General features: G+C 46.6%; 1 protein-coding gene across 3 annotated transcripts in view; it reads right to left on the bottom strand.

The window, feature by feature from the left end:
• The window catches only part of ankrd44 (ankyrin repeat domain 44), a 28,196-nt gene that overhangs the window by 5,561 nt on the left and 9,431 nt on the right, over positions 1-13,204 (bottom strand). For 2 of the 3 annotated variants that reach the window (XM_068734222.1, XM_068734224.1), the window contains exons 4-27: positions 12,996-13,066; positions 11,969-12,169; positions 11,393-11,480; positions 11,020-11,162; positions 10,475-10,687; positions 10,249-10,327; positions 10,049-10,163; positions 9,875-9,957; positions 8,186-8,294; positions 7,215-7,283; positions 5,806-5,946; positions 5,491-5,556; positions 5,175-5,286; positions 4,787-4,858; positions 3,805-4,006; positions 3,493-3,580; positions 3,247-3,364; positions 2,493-2,715; positions 1,508-1,595; positions 1,213-1,296; positions 831-976; positions 655-737; positions 405-487; positions 150-241 (exon numbers count right to left, since the gene is read on the bottom strand). In XM_068734222.1, the coding sequence (XP_068590323.1) occupies positions 150-241; positions 405-487; positions 655-737; positions 831-976; positions 1,213-1,296; positions 1,508-1,595; positions 2,493-2,715; positions 3,247-3,364; positions 3,493-3,580; positions 3,805-4,006; positions 4,787-4,858; positions 5,175-5,286; positions 5,491-5,556; positions 5,806-5,946; positions 7,215-7,283; positions 8,186-8,294; positions 9,875-9,957; positions 10,049-10,163; positions 10,249-10,327; positions 10,475-10,687; positions 11,020-11,162; positions 11,393-11,480; positions 11,969-12,169; positions 12,996-13,066 (2,769 nt within the window). The remainder of the gene's footprint in view (positions 1-149; positions 242-404; positions 488-654; positions 738-830; positions 977-1,212; positions 1,297-1,507; positions 1,596-2,492; positions 2,716-3,246; positions 3,365-3,492; positions 3,581-3,804; positions 4,007-4,786; positions 4,859-5,174; positions 5,287-5,490; positions 5,557-5,805; positions 5,947-7,214; positions 7,284-8,185; positions 8,295-9,874; positions 9,958-10,048; positions 10,164-10,248; positions 10,328-10,474; positions 10,688-11,019; positions 11,163-11,392; positions 11,481-11,968; positions 12,170-12,995; positions 13,067-13,204) is intronic. The other variant, XM_068734223.1, reaches the window with a different exon arrangement.

Below are 13,204 nucleotides of genomic sequence, written 5' to 3'. Positions count from 1 at the left end.
GAAAAATCATATTAAAACCATTCATTAGTCAAGTTCATGCTGGAACGCAGGAGAACATTCATGCTGACCAATGACCACGTCATGCAGCTAGGGCCTATAAAGTGCCTGGGGGGGGGGGGATCAGGTTCCAGACCAGATTCACGCCCTACCGTTCTCATCCACCGTCTGAACGTTGGCTCCCCGGGACAGCAGCTCCTGGACCGCCTTCTTCAGACCACTACGAGCCGCCAGGTGGAGAGGACTAAAAGGAAGATTTTACATTTATCAACAGAAAATTAACCAGTGACCAAATTAGGAAAATGTCATTTGTGCATCAAATCCCACATTTTGTGTTGAGAGTTAGCTGCATAAAGAGTGGAAAAAAATGCTTCTTTTTGTCAGTGACGGAGGTTTCAGATACTCACGTTTGCAGCGCTGCATTTGTGGCATTAATAAGCGCCGTGTCAGACAGCTTCTCCAGGATCAACATCACACAGTCTTCCTTTCCCTAAAGAGAGGACGTCAGATTAAACCGAGACAAGACATTCATACTTTTTTTTTTTTTTCAGACAAAATTGTCTTGTTCTGATGTTGAACAACTAAACTAACTCATATCGCTCATATCAAGAGAAACAACAACTAAGATCGAGGGTGGAGCCCCTTGTGGCGACTTACATTACTGCAAGCTAGATGCAGGGAGGTGTTGCCGTCTTTGTCCGTCAGGCTGAGGTTGGAACTGGTGCTGGTCAACAGCACCTCTGAGACACAACCAGAGACAAACATTTTAAAGAACTCAACAACAAAGGACACTGCAGTGTTGAAGCCACGAGCGAAGTCAAACATCTCTGTACCGAGAGCTCCGGCTCTGCCCTTCTCGGCCGCCATCATCAGTGCATTGCGACCCGATTGGTCCACAGAGTCCACAGGTGCATCGTGGGACAGGAGCAGCTGGACGCAGTCAACGTGACCCGAGAACGCTGCGGCGTGAAGAGGAGTCCTGCAGGAGGAAGATCATTTACTGAAGCAAAAGTACTAATACCACGCTGTGGAAAAACCTGCATTCAACCCCTGACTTAATACGGAGTATTATCAGCAAAATATACTTTAAGTATGAAGAATGAAAGTACTCATTCATGTTACTGTTGCATGTTAACTCCTTTATATCCTGTTGTTTAAGTACAGTACTTGAGTAAATGTACTCCGTTACATCGTACCGCCGCACACACGCCGTACCTGTCCTTAGCGTCTTTGCAGCCGGCGATGTCCGACCCCATGGCCTCCAGCAGCAGCGACGCACAAGTCTCGTGATCGTTCACCCTGTGAGTTCAACACACACAGGATCAGCGGCTGATAGTCCGATTAAAACGTGTTCGATGTGCTCTAGCTGCTGCTGCACCTGAAGCCCTAGTGTGAACATAACTACAATTCTGTTCAATTCTGTCTGCTCCTTTCAAAACCTTTGATTTGTTTCAGTGAAAATCAGTAAAATCAGTAATCATGACTATTATTTAACGAGTGTGTGACGTACACAGCACAGTGCAGAGGAGTGAACGGGTTCCCATCAATACAGCGACAACCCTTCTGCTCCAGCAGAACCTCCACACACCCCTCATGACCTGCAGAGAGAGAGAGAGAGAGAGAGAGAGAGAGAGAGAGAGAGAGAGAGAGAGAGAGAGAGAGAGAAAGAGAGAGAGAGAGAGAGAGGGAGAGAAAGAGAGAGAAAGAGAGAGAGAGAGGGAGAAAAGAGAAAGAGAGAGAGAGAGAGAAAAGAGAGAGAGATAGAGAAAAGAGAGAGAAAACAGAGTGAGAGAGAGGGAGAGAAGAGAGAGAGAGAGAAAAGAGAGAGAGCGAAAAGAGAGCGCGAGAGAAAAGAAAGAGAGAAAAGAGAGAGAAAAGAGAGAGCGAGAGAGAAAAGAGAGAGAAAAGAGAGAGCGAGAGAAAAGAGAGAGAGAGAGAAAAGAGAGAGAGAGAAAAGAGAGAGCGAGAGAAAAGAAAGAGACAAAAGAGATAGAGAGAGAGAAAAGAGAAAGAGAGAGAGAGAGAAAAGAGAAAGAGAGAGAGAAAAGAGAAAGAGAGAGAGAGAGAAAAGAGAAAGAGGGAGAGAGAGAGACACGCATGCGGTAAAGACAACATGTAGAAATACTCTTACAAGTATTAAAGCTCCTGTATTCAGAATCTTACTACAGTAAAAGTACAAAAGTATACACATCAAAATATAAAGTACACATTATGCAGAATCACCTATTTCAGAATATATTATATCTTATATTAATGGATTATAGTTATTGATGTGTTCATCACTTAAATGTTGAAGGTGGAGCTGATCTTCACTACTTTACATACAGAAGGGTCGCTTTACACAGAATAATATATCAGGATCTATAAGTAAAAAGTAAAAAAAGTATGATGTTTTAAACAAACATGTAGTAGATGGAGGTATAAAGTAATATAATATTGAAATACTCTCGTGCATATACATCAGAAGTGCACTGAGCGTCCGTGTGGACACTGACCGTAGTAGCAGGCCCAGTGCAGCGGCGTGTATCCGCCGTGGTCTCTCAGCGGCGGGAGGGACGGCGGCTCGGAGCAGGCGATGCTCAGCAGCTCGCACAGCCAGGAGGCGTGGCCTCGGGCGGCCGCCAGGTGGATGGCGGTTCGACCTCGGGAGTCGCCGAGCAAAACCGAGGCCTCCTGCTCCAGCAGACACTGGATGCACTCCTCCTGACCACACAGCAGCTGGGCGAGGAGACGAGGGGGCAATAAGTCACAATCACTATTATAACCAACACGTTATAAAGCATGAAATATATAATTATATGAACACAAGTCTGACGGTTCATTCCCTGGCTTCATGATATGAAAGAGAGATGCTTTGTTTAGTCATCTTTCCTCTTTTTTATCACAATAAACTTTATTTATACAGCACTTTAAAACAAAGCTACAAAGTGCTTCACATGGTTGAACCATGATTAAAAACATTCCAGTATTATAAAATCACAAAAAAGTAATTTAATACCAAACAATACTAATAAAACAGATAAGACATTTGGAAATAAAACATCATGAATAAAACGTTTTTGAGAGGTGATTTTTAAACAACGTTAGCAGTGCTTGTAAATGTGAAATATGCAAGAATTGTAGTTAATAATGAATAAAGCTGAAACAAGAAGGTAGAAAGAACATTTTCCCCAGATGTGCACATGTGCATTGAAAGACATCAGTTGGTTCTAATCAAACACTCAGAAGAGAACAAGGGAGAATCGTCACCCCGAGGTGCAGAGCGGTGAGGCCGTGGCTGCTCGCCAGGTTCACGTTGGCTTCTCGCTCCAGCAGCAGCGACACGGCGTCCACGTGACCGCCTGCCACCGCCAGCATCAGAGGAGTCCTGCGGAGGAGGCGGAGGAGGAGGAAGAGGAGGAGGAGGAGGACAAGGACGCATTTAAAATAATAATTTAAAAAAAATCATAGAAACAGATGAGGAAAAACTTTGGAAGTGGGGAAAAACACACTCACTGTCCCTGAGAGTCGGCGGCGTCCACCAGGTCTGCACCGTCCGACTCATCCAGCAGGAGGCGCACACACGTCGTATGACCGTTCATCACTGCAGGAAGCAACAGAGAGACGTGTTTATTAATAGTCAGTTGGACGACAAATCGGATCAGATGGTGTCACTGCAGGAAGTAGGAAACAATCCCTAGATGAAGTAGTGCGTTGAATAGAAACAATCAACATATAACCTGCTCTTGTGCAGAGATATGAGGACGTTAACGCGGCAGAGGACAAACAGGAAGAGGGAAGGACAGGTGAGGCCGAGGCCGAACCCACCTGCCAGGTGGACCGGGTTGCGTCCGTACTGGGTGTCGGTGGAGCGCGGCGACGCCCCCTGGCCAAGGAGGGTGTGAACGCACTCAGCGTGGCCCCGGAGGGAGGCCAGGGCCAGAGGGGTCCGCCCCGCCTCGTCCCCCTGGTCCACCTCCCTCTCCCCCTGCAGCAGCACCTCCAGGGCCTGAGCGTGGCCGTGGTACGCCTGCAGAGACACAGACGCGTAAAAAAAATACAAAATACAGCCAAAGAAACACACAAAAGTAATTTGACGCAGAATAAATCTTTTTAACCTTCATGTCTACAGGAAAACAAATCTTTAAGATAAGAATATTTGACATTGAGCCACTGATTTGCTCACAAATGAGGAAATACAAAAGATAATCCCTGTTTGGATCGTATTGTTACATCTTATTATCGTAGTCTTGTTTTCTTATTCTCTGATCAGATTATTTAAATCATCATTTTTAAGACTCTTTTATTTCGGCAAAGTTCCAGATCAACATTTACTGTTTAAGAAAGTGATCTTCTTTTGTTAGTATTAAGTCAAAAGGAAACTTCCCACTACCGCTGAAGTTTGGAGATTTTATGGGAAAACTTTATTGATTTGTTTAAAGATGTGTCGGATAATTATGCTGCATTACAATTCTTTCTTATTTATCTTTTTCTATCTTTGTGTTTGTTCTGTTTTAGGACAAAGACACTTGATGATGTTTGTTTCTATTTAAAATAATAAAATCAAGCTTTTATTTTTATAGGAAGCAGTCGGCTGTTTTTGAGTTTAGTTAATTTAGTCACTTTTTGTGTTTCCTGCACAACATTTAAGAACTTTTTCAAATTTTGTTTAAGTTAAAAAAAAAATGGTTTAAAGGGTGAATTTTCATATTTTGAAAGAAGTATTGTTTTGGTACCAAAACTCAGGTATTGTATCAGTGTGTGTGTGTGTGTGTGTGTGTGTGTGTGTGTGTGTGTGTGAGAGACTCACGGCGAGGTGCAGTGGACTCCGAGCGTTCGGAGATTCGGGGTCGTCTTGGTGACTGTCGTCTCTGTCCAGCAGCTGCCGGTCACAACGACACACGTCAACGTAAACCCACTGAACTCATACGTAAGATGTACTTTACACCTTAAATAAAACTCAAATGACGGAATCATACTTCATGCATTTTGTGAATTTTTTTGACGATCACGATGAGACAAGAGACACCAGAAAAGTGGAATGTCGCTGCTGAGCGTGCAGAGAAAATATGATCAGCCAACAGATGGAGAAAACGCCTCGAGTCAACTTACAACCATTTCCTCCCTCTGTGTGTGTGTGTGTGTGTGTGTGTGTGTGTGTGTGTGTGTGTGTGTGTGTGTGTGTGTTGCGTACTGACCAGCTCCAGACAGTGCCTGTGTCCGTACGCTGCAGCGTAGTGCACGGGGCTGTAGCCCTGTTTGTCCTTCAGAGAGGCTGTGGCTCCGCTCTGAAGCAGGAACTCCAAACATCTGGAACACAAAACATCTGCAGTTGTCATTCGAGACACCGACACGGCAAACATGGAACCCCAACGGGAACGCGCTGCTTCATGTTCCTGAGTAAAGCCTCCGAAATGATCATGGAATGATTATGAATTATCATAAAAGGAGAGATGTTTGTTTGTCTTTGCTGCTCAGCTTCAGGTCAAAACGCGTTTCTTCGTGTGGACTTACAGCGCTGCTTCTTTCTCCCTCTCCGCCTGAACGCCTTCACTCTCCGGCTCCAGAGCCACGCGACGCCTGCAGAGGGGGAGACGACGGGAGGGAGGGAGGGAGGGAGGGGTGAGATAAAAGAGGATAAAGCCAAACAAGTACGTGGATCACTAAACTGTGCTGCAGCCAAATCCGTGAGGCTCAGTGTCACCGGTTAGCATGGAGACAGAGACGGCGTTTCAGGGACAGCAGACGGAGAGGTGGAGTGAAGAGGTTTCACACATATCTAGAATATTAAAAAAAAAGAAGAAGCGTCTCCCTGCAGCCGGGCCTCACCTCCTGTCCAGGTCCGAGGCGGCGGCGTAGTGCAGGGCGGAGCGCCCCCACTGGTCCGTGGCGTTGGCGGCGGTGCCGCAAGCAACCAGAGTCTCCAGACACGGATAGTGACGGCTGGCCGCCGCGTAGTGCAGGGGGGTTCTGGGAAACAACGGGAGGACAGGAAACACATATAGGTATTCAGACGTACTTTATCCCAATAACACCTAGAGTCAGGACATTCACCCCCCGTGTGGAGGCTGAAGGGCTTTCCAGAAGAAGATGGAACCTGGATGCAGACATTTGCTTCCATCTATTTTGCACTTGTATTATTTTCTTTTTATCCATATTTAATAAGCCTGGTCGGAGGGAGCCTCGAGACCCAAGACGTTAATTGACAGTGACTGTAACTGTTTGTGCATTTGATGATAACTTAATGAGAACTAATGCTGAATGAAACGGGACACACTGCTTCAGCTATCAGGACACTAAGCAGACAGGAAGTAAGCTTTCTAACTCACCGTCTAGATTTCAATTGATTGATTTACAACCTACGAAACACCCAAGACCAATCAAAGACCCTAAAAACTAACCGCTGGTTAATTCTGCCAGCAGAGCGTTAGTGAGATGAAGTCTGGACGGAGAGAAGCACAGAGGAAGTGTCCTTCAAACCGTCTCCACAAAGGGTGGAAATATCACAAATTAGAAGAGTATTAATTATGCAGCATTAACTGGAGCTGAAGGGCCAAAACACAAGCATGTGGACAGAGTGTCCTTGAGCAAATAGTAATTATAATACTAATTATGTTGTTCTAAAAGGTTTAGAGCAACATATTATCATCTATCATTAAAACACTGATGCAGACGAACGACGAATCCTACGAACCAACAGGTGTGTCGAGTCGGCTCTTTTATGAAAGGAAGCACTGAATAGCTGACTCAAACAATTAGGGACACACACACACACACACACACACACACACACACACACACACACACACACACACACACACACACCCTTCATCTAAACCTACGACTCCCATTCACACACACACCAAAAGAGGACAACACCCAAAACTACGCTTATTTTACATTCAATAAATGGTTTATAAACACAATATAATATAGTTGTACGGAGCTATAACGACTTTGTATTAGTGTATATTAATGTATAGTATATGTCAACAATTCTAACTTCTGCTACGATGACATATTTTATATTATTACAAATGTATTTAATCATACTGTCATTATCTGCCGATGCGCCAGAACCCACTCATCAACAAACACTCATCTCTGCTTACACACGTGTTACAGTCGGCTATACACTTTGTATGAAATGTTTGCATTCTGCCATTCATAGATATTTCATTTTACTTTACATGAAACCAAAACCAAAGAGTTGTTCAAACAGCGCTGAGCTCTCCTACCTGCCGCACTTATCCCTCCTGTTGTGGTCTCCACCGCTGCTCAGGAGCAGCTTGACACACTCCACATTACTGCAGAGAGACAACAATTACTACAGGAAGGCGATATATACACATATGTGTGTGTATATGTATGTATATATGTGTGTGTATGTGTGTAAAAGTCCCGCATTTCAGCTTTAAAACAACTAAATATGATCCTTAATAACCCAAAGGAAGGAATAAATGTGATACTTAGATAATTAAAGGATGATTCTGGTTTATTACAACAGTTGTATTCTCGTTGTCTCTAAGGGTAATATTAACGTCGTATTTGCAGAGATATGAGAATATGGCAACTTCATTTAGAAGAAGTCAGTTGAGGAAGTTCGGCTGAGTTTAGTTCGAGGCCAAACTGACGGTGAAAGGAAAAGCCTCCGACTTGCCGTAGTTGTGCACGCTCAGTTTTTTTTTGTGCAATTTCAGGGGAGCTTACTCAAATGAAGTGGTTCACATCAGTCATTTCCAAAGCCACATGACTATGATTATTCGTGTTGTTCTGATAGTTGCAGCCTACTTATTAACATTGAATCTAATGTGAAAAGACGAGCGTACATTCTGTCTGCTTTACTGATGAGAGGACAAAAACAAGAGCATTTCCATCTACATGCATTTATTTGGTCTCATTTAGAAAGCATTTAACGTGTATATATGTTTTCAATAACGCATGCATAAAACGTAGGTTTACCTATTCAAGATATTAAAAGGTGATGTAGAAATGGGAGTAAAGATGATTAGGAACTCTTATTTATGCACAAATTTGCTCTTTCTGGTTTGTCTGATCTGAATAAAGTGCGTGCGACTCGTCTGATCCTCTCGCTGCTTGTGCATGCTGCCGAGTTCACACGTTTGATGAGAGCCGCTGTAATAAACCCCAATGAGCCTTCGAGGCGTCCTTAAACCCGTTCACGTGTAACAGACGGCGTGCGGCTCACCCTCCGGCGGCGGCGGCGTGCAGACAGGTCCTCCCCATGCTGTCAGGAGTGTCTATCTGGAAGCCTGCAGACAGGACCGAGTCGTTACACATTATGCTAAACCTCCGGCCTGAAGAGGGCAGCGTGGGGAGACGGGGAGGGGGGGGGGGGGGGGGGGGGGGGGAGAGAGACAGACAACACACAGCAGCAGCCACCACAGAGAGAGAGGGAGGGAGACAGGAAGAGGAGGAGGTGGAGAGAAAGACAGGTGTAAGTGCGACAGGCGGGTGGGGAGGTGGGGTTTAGGTGAGAGTGCATGCATACGAGAAAAACACGGAAACATCTGGAAGCTACACGTCACACAGAGAGAGAGAGAGAGAGAGCTAACGGTCACATGTCTTATTATAGGAGGAGGAAGGACGGTTTCTAGGGAGACCCTCTGACATTTTTAATAATCAGCAAAAGGAACTACAAGTGTGCCACGAATGTAATGAGCGAATTATTTCACATCCCAACATTCTTCTACAGTGATAATTGTTTCAAGGTGGTTTACGTGCTGAATCGTGAGAACGACCAGAAACAAGCAGTCAGCAGAGCTTCCACACAAAAGCATCCACCCTAAACCCCCGATCGTTCAGACTACAAGCCCACACCGCACGCTGCGCTGATGTCTGATCTCTTTCGAAAATAAACAAATCCGAGCATCCAGCATCCAGCGTCTTCTACAGTTTTTGTCGACCAGCTGAACGTATGGAGACGTTACAGAGAACGCGATGACGACAGTGTTGTCCTACTCGTGTTGTCGCCTGATCTTCGCGGTGCTTCAGACGTAAAAAAGGGACTTTTAGTTCCCGATTTAGCTGCGATAAAGTGAGCGCGAACAAACAACAAAAAGCTCACAACAGTCCCGACCAGACGGCAACACTGCAGCTTGCACATGGGCTTTTCAAGCACATGTAAATGACTCCCTTTGTTTGTTCAATGCAGGCGACTCAGCAGAGCCGCATGAGGAGTTTCGTCCTCCGGACACGAGCGCCCCGGGAAAAAAAAAAGGGGTCGTTTGTCTTTCTGCCGTCCCTGCTTTACGGTCGTTTAACGTTAACCTCATCCCCCCTCAGTCAGAAACTGACACATTACACGAGATGAGTGGAAAGACAAATTATTTCATTCCCAAAATGATATCAACTACTAAGAGGAGAACAGAACACTCTCTTTTTTTTTTTCCACCCCTGGAGGGAGAGTGGTCCATCAGTGAGTAATTAGACTCAGAGAGGCCTCGTCTTGTTCCTGGAGCATTGTGACTTGAATTTGGACCGAGCTGAATATGTGTGCTTCAGGAGGAATTCCCCACTGAGAGCAAGAAAAACAACCAGGCCTCAAATGTTCCCCATGAAAACCACACCACTCAAAGATAGTAGATGTTATTTAGCAGATATCCAAGTGGTGCAAAATGAATATCTGCTATTTGTAACTCATATATTTCAAATAAAAACATGCTGTTTAAAAGAATAGAGATAGACGTTTACGCTCTTTGAGTTTGGAGCTTCGTGAAGATTGTTTTTCAAACGCCTACTCTGCTAAAACACACAGGAATTGAGCACCGATCACAGCCGAGGCGGTCCAGCTCAGAACACTCGCTTTAGTGACGGTGCAAGCTAAAAAGGTTTGCAGATTCGATTAACGAACTAAATCCACGTTCCACCAGTTCACCTGAGGACAGCAGCTTCCTGCAGCAGTCAGAGTGAGCGTTCAAGGCAGCCAGGTGGAGAGGGAACATGTCGTGGACTCCTCGCCTTTTGGACGGAGATGGAAACAATAGTTCTCTTTTACTCAGATGCCTTCATCGTTGAAATGATAATTAAATAGGCGGGTGGAGAGACGAACCTCGTGCAGTCCGCTCCGCTGGTGATGAGCGTGTTGATGAGGAGTTCGTGGCCGTAGCGGGCGGCGATGTGGAGAGGCGTGTTGCCGTCCTTGTCCACGCTGTCGATCTCCCCGCCTGAAGCAGAAACGTTCATTTGTTCACGTCGTCTACGGGGACAACATGAGACTTTCAAAAGGGACGAGGACGAGGAGGGTCTCACCATTCTGGATGAGCGTCTGGGAGCGAGTGAAGCGTCCGTGAACCGCCGTCATGTGAAGAGGACTCTTCCCGTCACGACTCTGAAGAAGGCGGACGAGAAAATCAATCAACAGATCTCAGATTTGACTGTGAAACATTGATTTGTGTTTGAGAAACACGAGCGTCCGTTTGAACGAACGCTCATGTTTCTCCGTGAACCGGGACGGCTCGTGGCTCGGCCGGCGTACCTGCACGTTGACGTCCGCCCCGTTGTTGACCAGGAACTCCAGGCAGAGCGCTCCGTGGGTGGAGGCGGCGGCGAAGTGCAGCGGGGTGAAGCCCTTGTTGTTGGCCTGGCTGACGTTGGCGCCGTAATCGATCAGCTCGCTGACGACGGCGTCCTGACCGTTGAAACAGGCCACGTGGAGAGCCGTGTTCCCGAACGCGTTGCTCTCATCTATCTGTGTTCAGGACGACGAGAGCCGTTATTATGGCCGAGGAAAGGTGTGTGTGTGTGTGTGTGTGTGTGTGTGTGTGTGTGTGTGTGTGTGTGTGTGTGTGTGCTGAGTTTGTAGATGAGGATGTAATAAGAGCTACTTTTAAAATGGAGAATGAGAGGACCAACTTGAGTGAAGACAATGGGAGTCAGGACATTTTCGAAAGTGAGGACATTTAGGGAATGCAAGTCAATGAAGGTGTGTGTGTGTGTGTGTGTGTGTGTGTGTATATGTGTGTGTGTGTGTGTGTGTATATGTGTGTGTGTGTGTGTGTGTGTGTGTGTGTGTGTCCTGACCTCCACCGTCAGGTTCAGCAGGTGTTTGACCACAGCGATCTTCCCGCTGGAGGCCGCCGTGTGGAGGGGAGTGTATCCCCGTTTGTCCTTACAGCTGATCTCGGCCCCTTGACTCACCAGCAGACACGCCACATCCAAGTGACCTGCAGGGGGCGCACCAGAGCACGGGGGGGGGGGGCAACAATAAGAGGAGGAATCAGCCGTTAGAAGAAGGTCTTTATGGACTAGAAGAAACACTAAAGCGATAAACACAACGATTTCGATTTTTGGAACAGACAATAGGTGACTCAGACGATCTACGTCCAGAAAATAAAGAGGCACGGTGTGTTGATGTGTGACACGTCATGAACAAACTCAAGTTTCTGTCTCTTACCCATGAAAGCTGCCCAGTGCAGCGCGCGGCCATCTTTCTTATCGAAGGCGTTGATGTTGGCCCCTTTAGCGAGGAGGAGGTTCACCATCTGACAGAGGGACGGGGAATTAGTGGCTAATATAAGATATACATATGTGTGTGTTTTTCATGTTTATATTTGTGTGTGTGTGTGTGTGTGTGTGTGTGTGTGTGTGAGTGACGGTCTTTATATAACAGTGATGTAAATGCGTCTCATCACTGGCCTCCGTCGTTGCATAAACACTCTGGAGGGACGCGGAAGAAGCCGTTCATTCAGTTCGGCTTCAGAAATCCGCCGCCTCTCATTGTTAATTTTAGATTCCAGCACATTTGTGAATGTAAGAAAAGGAGCGTTTTCAAAACGAACCACCCACTCCATAACCCCCCATGACACAGCTGCAGCCGCCCACCCGTTTCCTTTAACCAAACCATCTCACCGAAAATAGCACAGAGGCCGGTTACATCACAGCCTCCCGCGCGGCGCGTCGGTGAACAGCACCGACGCGCCGCGGGAGATTTTGCTGCATTTTACGGACGGTCGGCTAGCGTCTGCGGTACCTCGGTGTGGCCGTTGAGGGCGGCGTGGTGCAGCGCGGTGCGTCCGCCGCGGTCCGACACGTTGACGCTGCTCAGCAGCGGGATGATGACCTCGGCGCAGCGCAGCGCGTTGTTGGCCGCGGCGACGTGCAGCGGCGTCTGCCAGTTCTTGTCCCGCGCGTTCACGTCGGCCGAGTGGCGGATCAGAACTCGCACCGCCTCCTGAGGAAGGAAGTGTGATTAATGGAACAAGAGAACGTGTTTTAGTATGTCGTATCAAGGTAACAGGAGACCTGCTAGTGTACTGTCAAACACACAGACAATCACTGCTCATATGTTTTACTACATTAAATATCAATTTACTTTAAGGTCTTGTAAATCATACTGCAGTATAACAAGTATTCAACGTTATGAAGAGAGCAATAGGCTGTAAATGACTTCCTCATTACTTCAGTAACTCGTGTCATATAATAACAAAGTGTAAACATATCCAACAACGGAATGAACATTGTTTCCTCCAGAGCATACACTTTGCTGGAACATGTAAATTACAGTTATGTGAATGAACGAATGAAGAAAGTAATGACTTCAGACACAGTCTTAAACCACTCTATCTTTCCCACAGAGCAAAACTGACTCGTTAAAAAAAAGGTCCTGGACGTGTAAGAATCCTCCTCCACGCCTCTAAAAATTCCTCCTCCGGCCGTTCCAGCAATGCTGAATTACTCGTTTGGGCACTGGGAGCGATGGGAGGCTGATTAACTGCTCCGACCGACATTCTTTGACGCCTGCTGAGGCAAAGTCGTCCCCCAGGCCGTGGGCTGAGAATAGCTGTGCGAGCGCTCTTGCTGGGAGAGGTTTGAAGAAATGACGAGTGTGCACGACGGGGCCCGTTGTCAGGTAAATACCGCGAGGTGCAGCTCAGCGCCTCGACACCTGCTGCACAGCGAGGATCTCTCTCTCTCTTGTTGTGGGATTTGGGAAGAGGACAGGATTTGGACTCAGTGTGTGTGTGTGTGTGTGTGTGTGTGTGTGTGTGTGTGTTCACCTCGCTCCGAGAAGCCACGGCGCGATGGAGGGGGGTGAGCCACATGTTGTCTTTGGCGTTGACCCGAGCCCCTGCAGAAGCACACGGAAAGAGGAGTTCAACAACCAAACACTCATCGCTGCGCACACACACGTTAGCTTTACAAGACTTACGATACCAAATTTAAGATCAGCGTCTCCTTATCGTCAATAAACCCCATGAAGAAAACA

This window comes from Cebidichthys violaceus, unplaced genomic scaffold (assembly GCF_023349555.1).
Source record: "Cebidichthys violaceus isolate CVI_PGR_0920_01 unplaced genomic scaffold, fCebVio1.0.p SCAF_61, whole genome shotgun sequence".
Taxonomy (NCBI): Eukaryota; Metazoa; Chordata; class Actinopteri; order Perciformes; family Stichaeidae; genus Cebidichthys; species Cebidichthys violaceus.
Note: the sequence above shows the minus strand (reverse complement) of the source record. Positions and strands in the feature narration are given on the sequence as shown.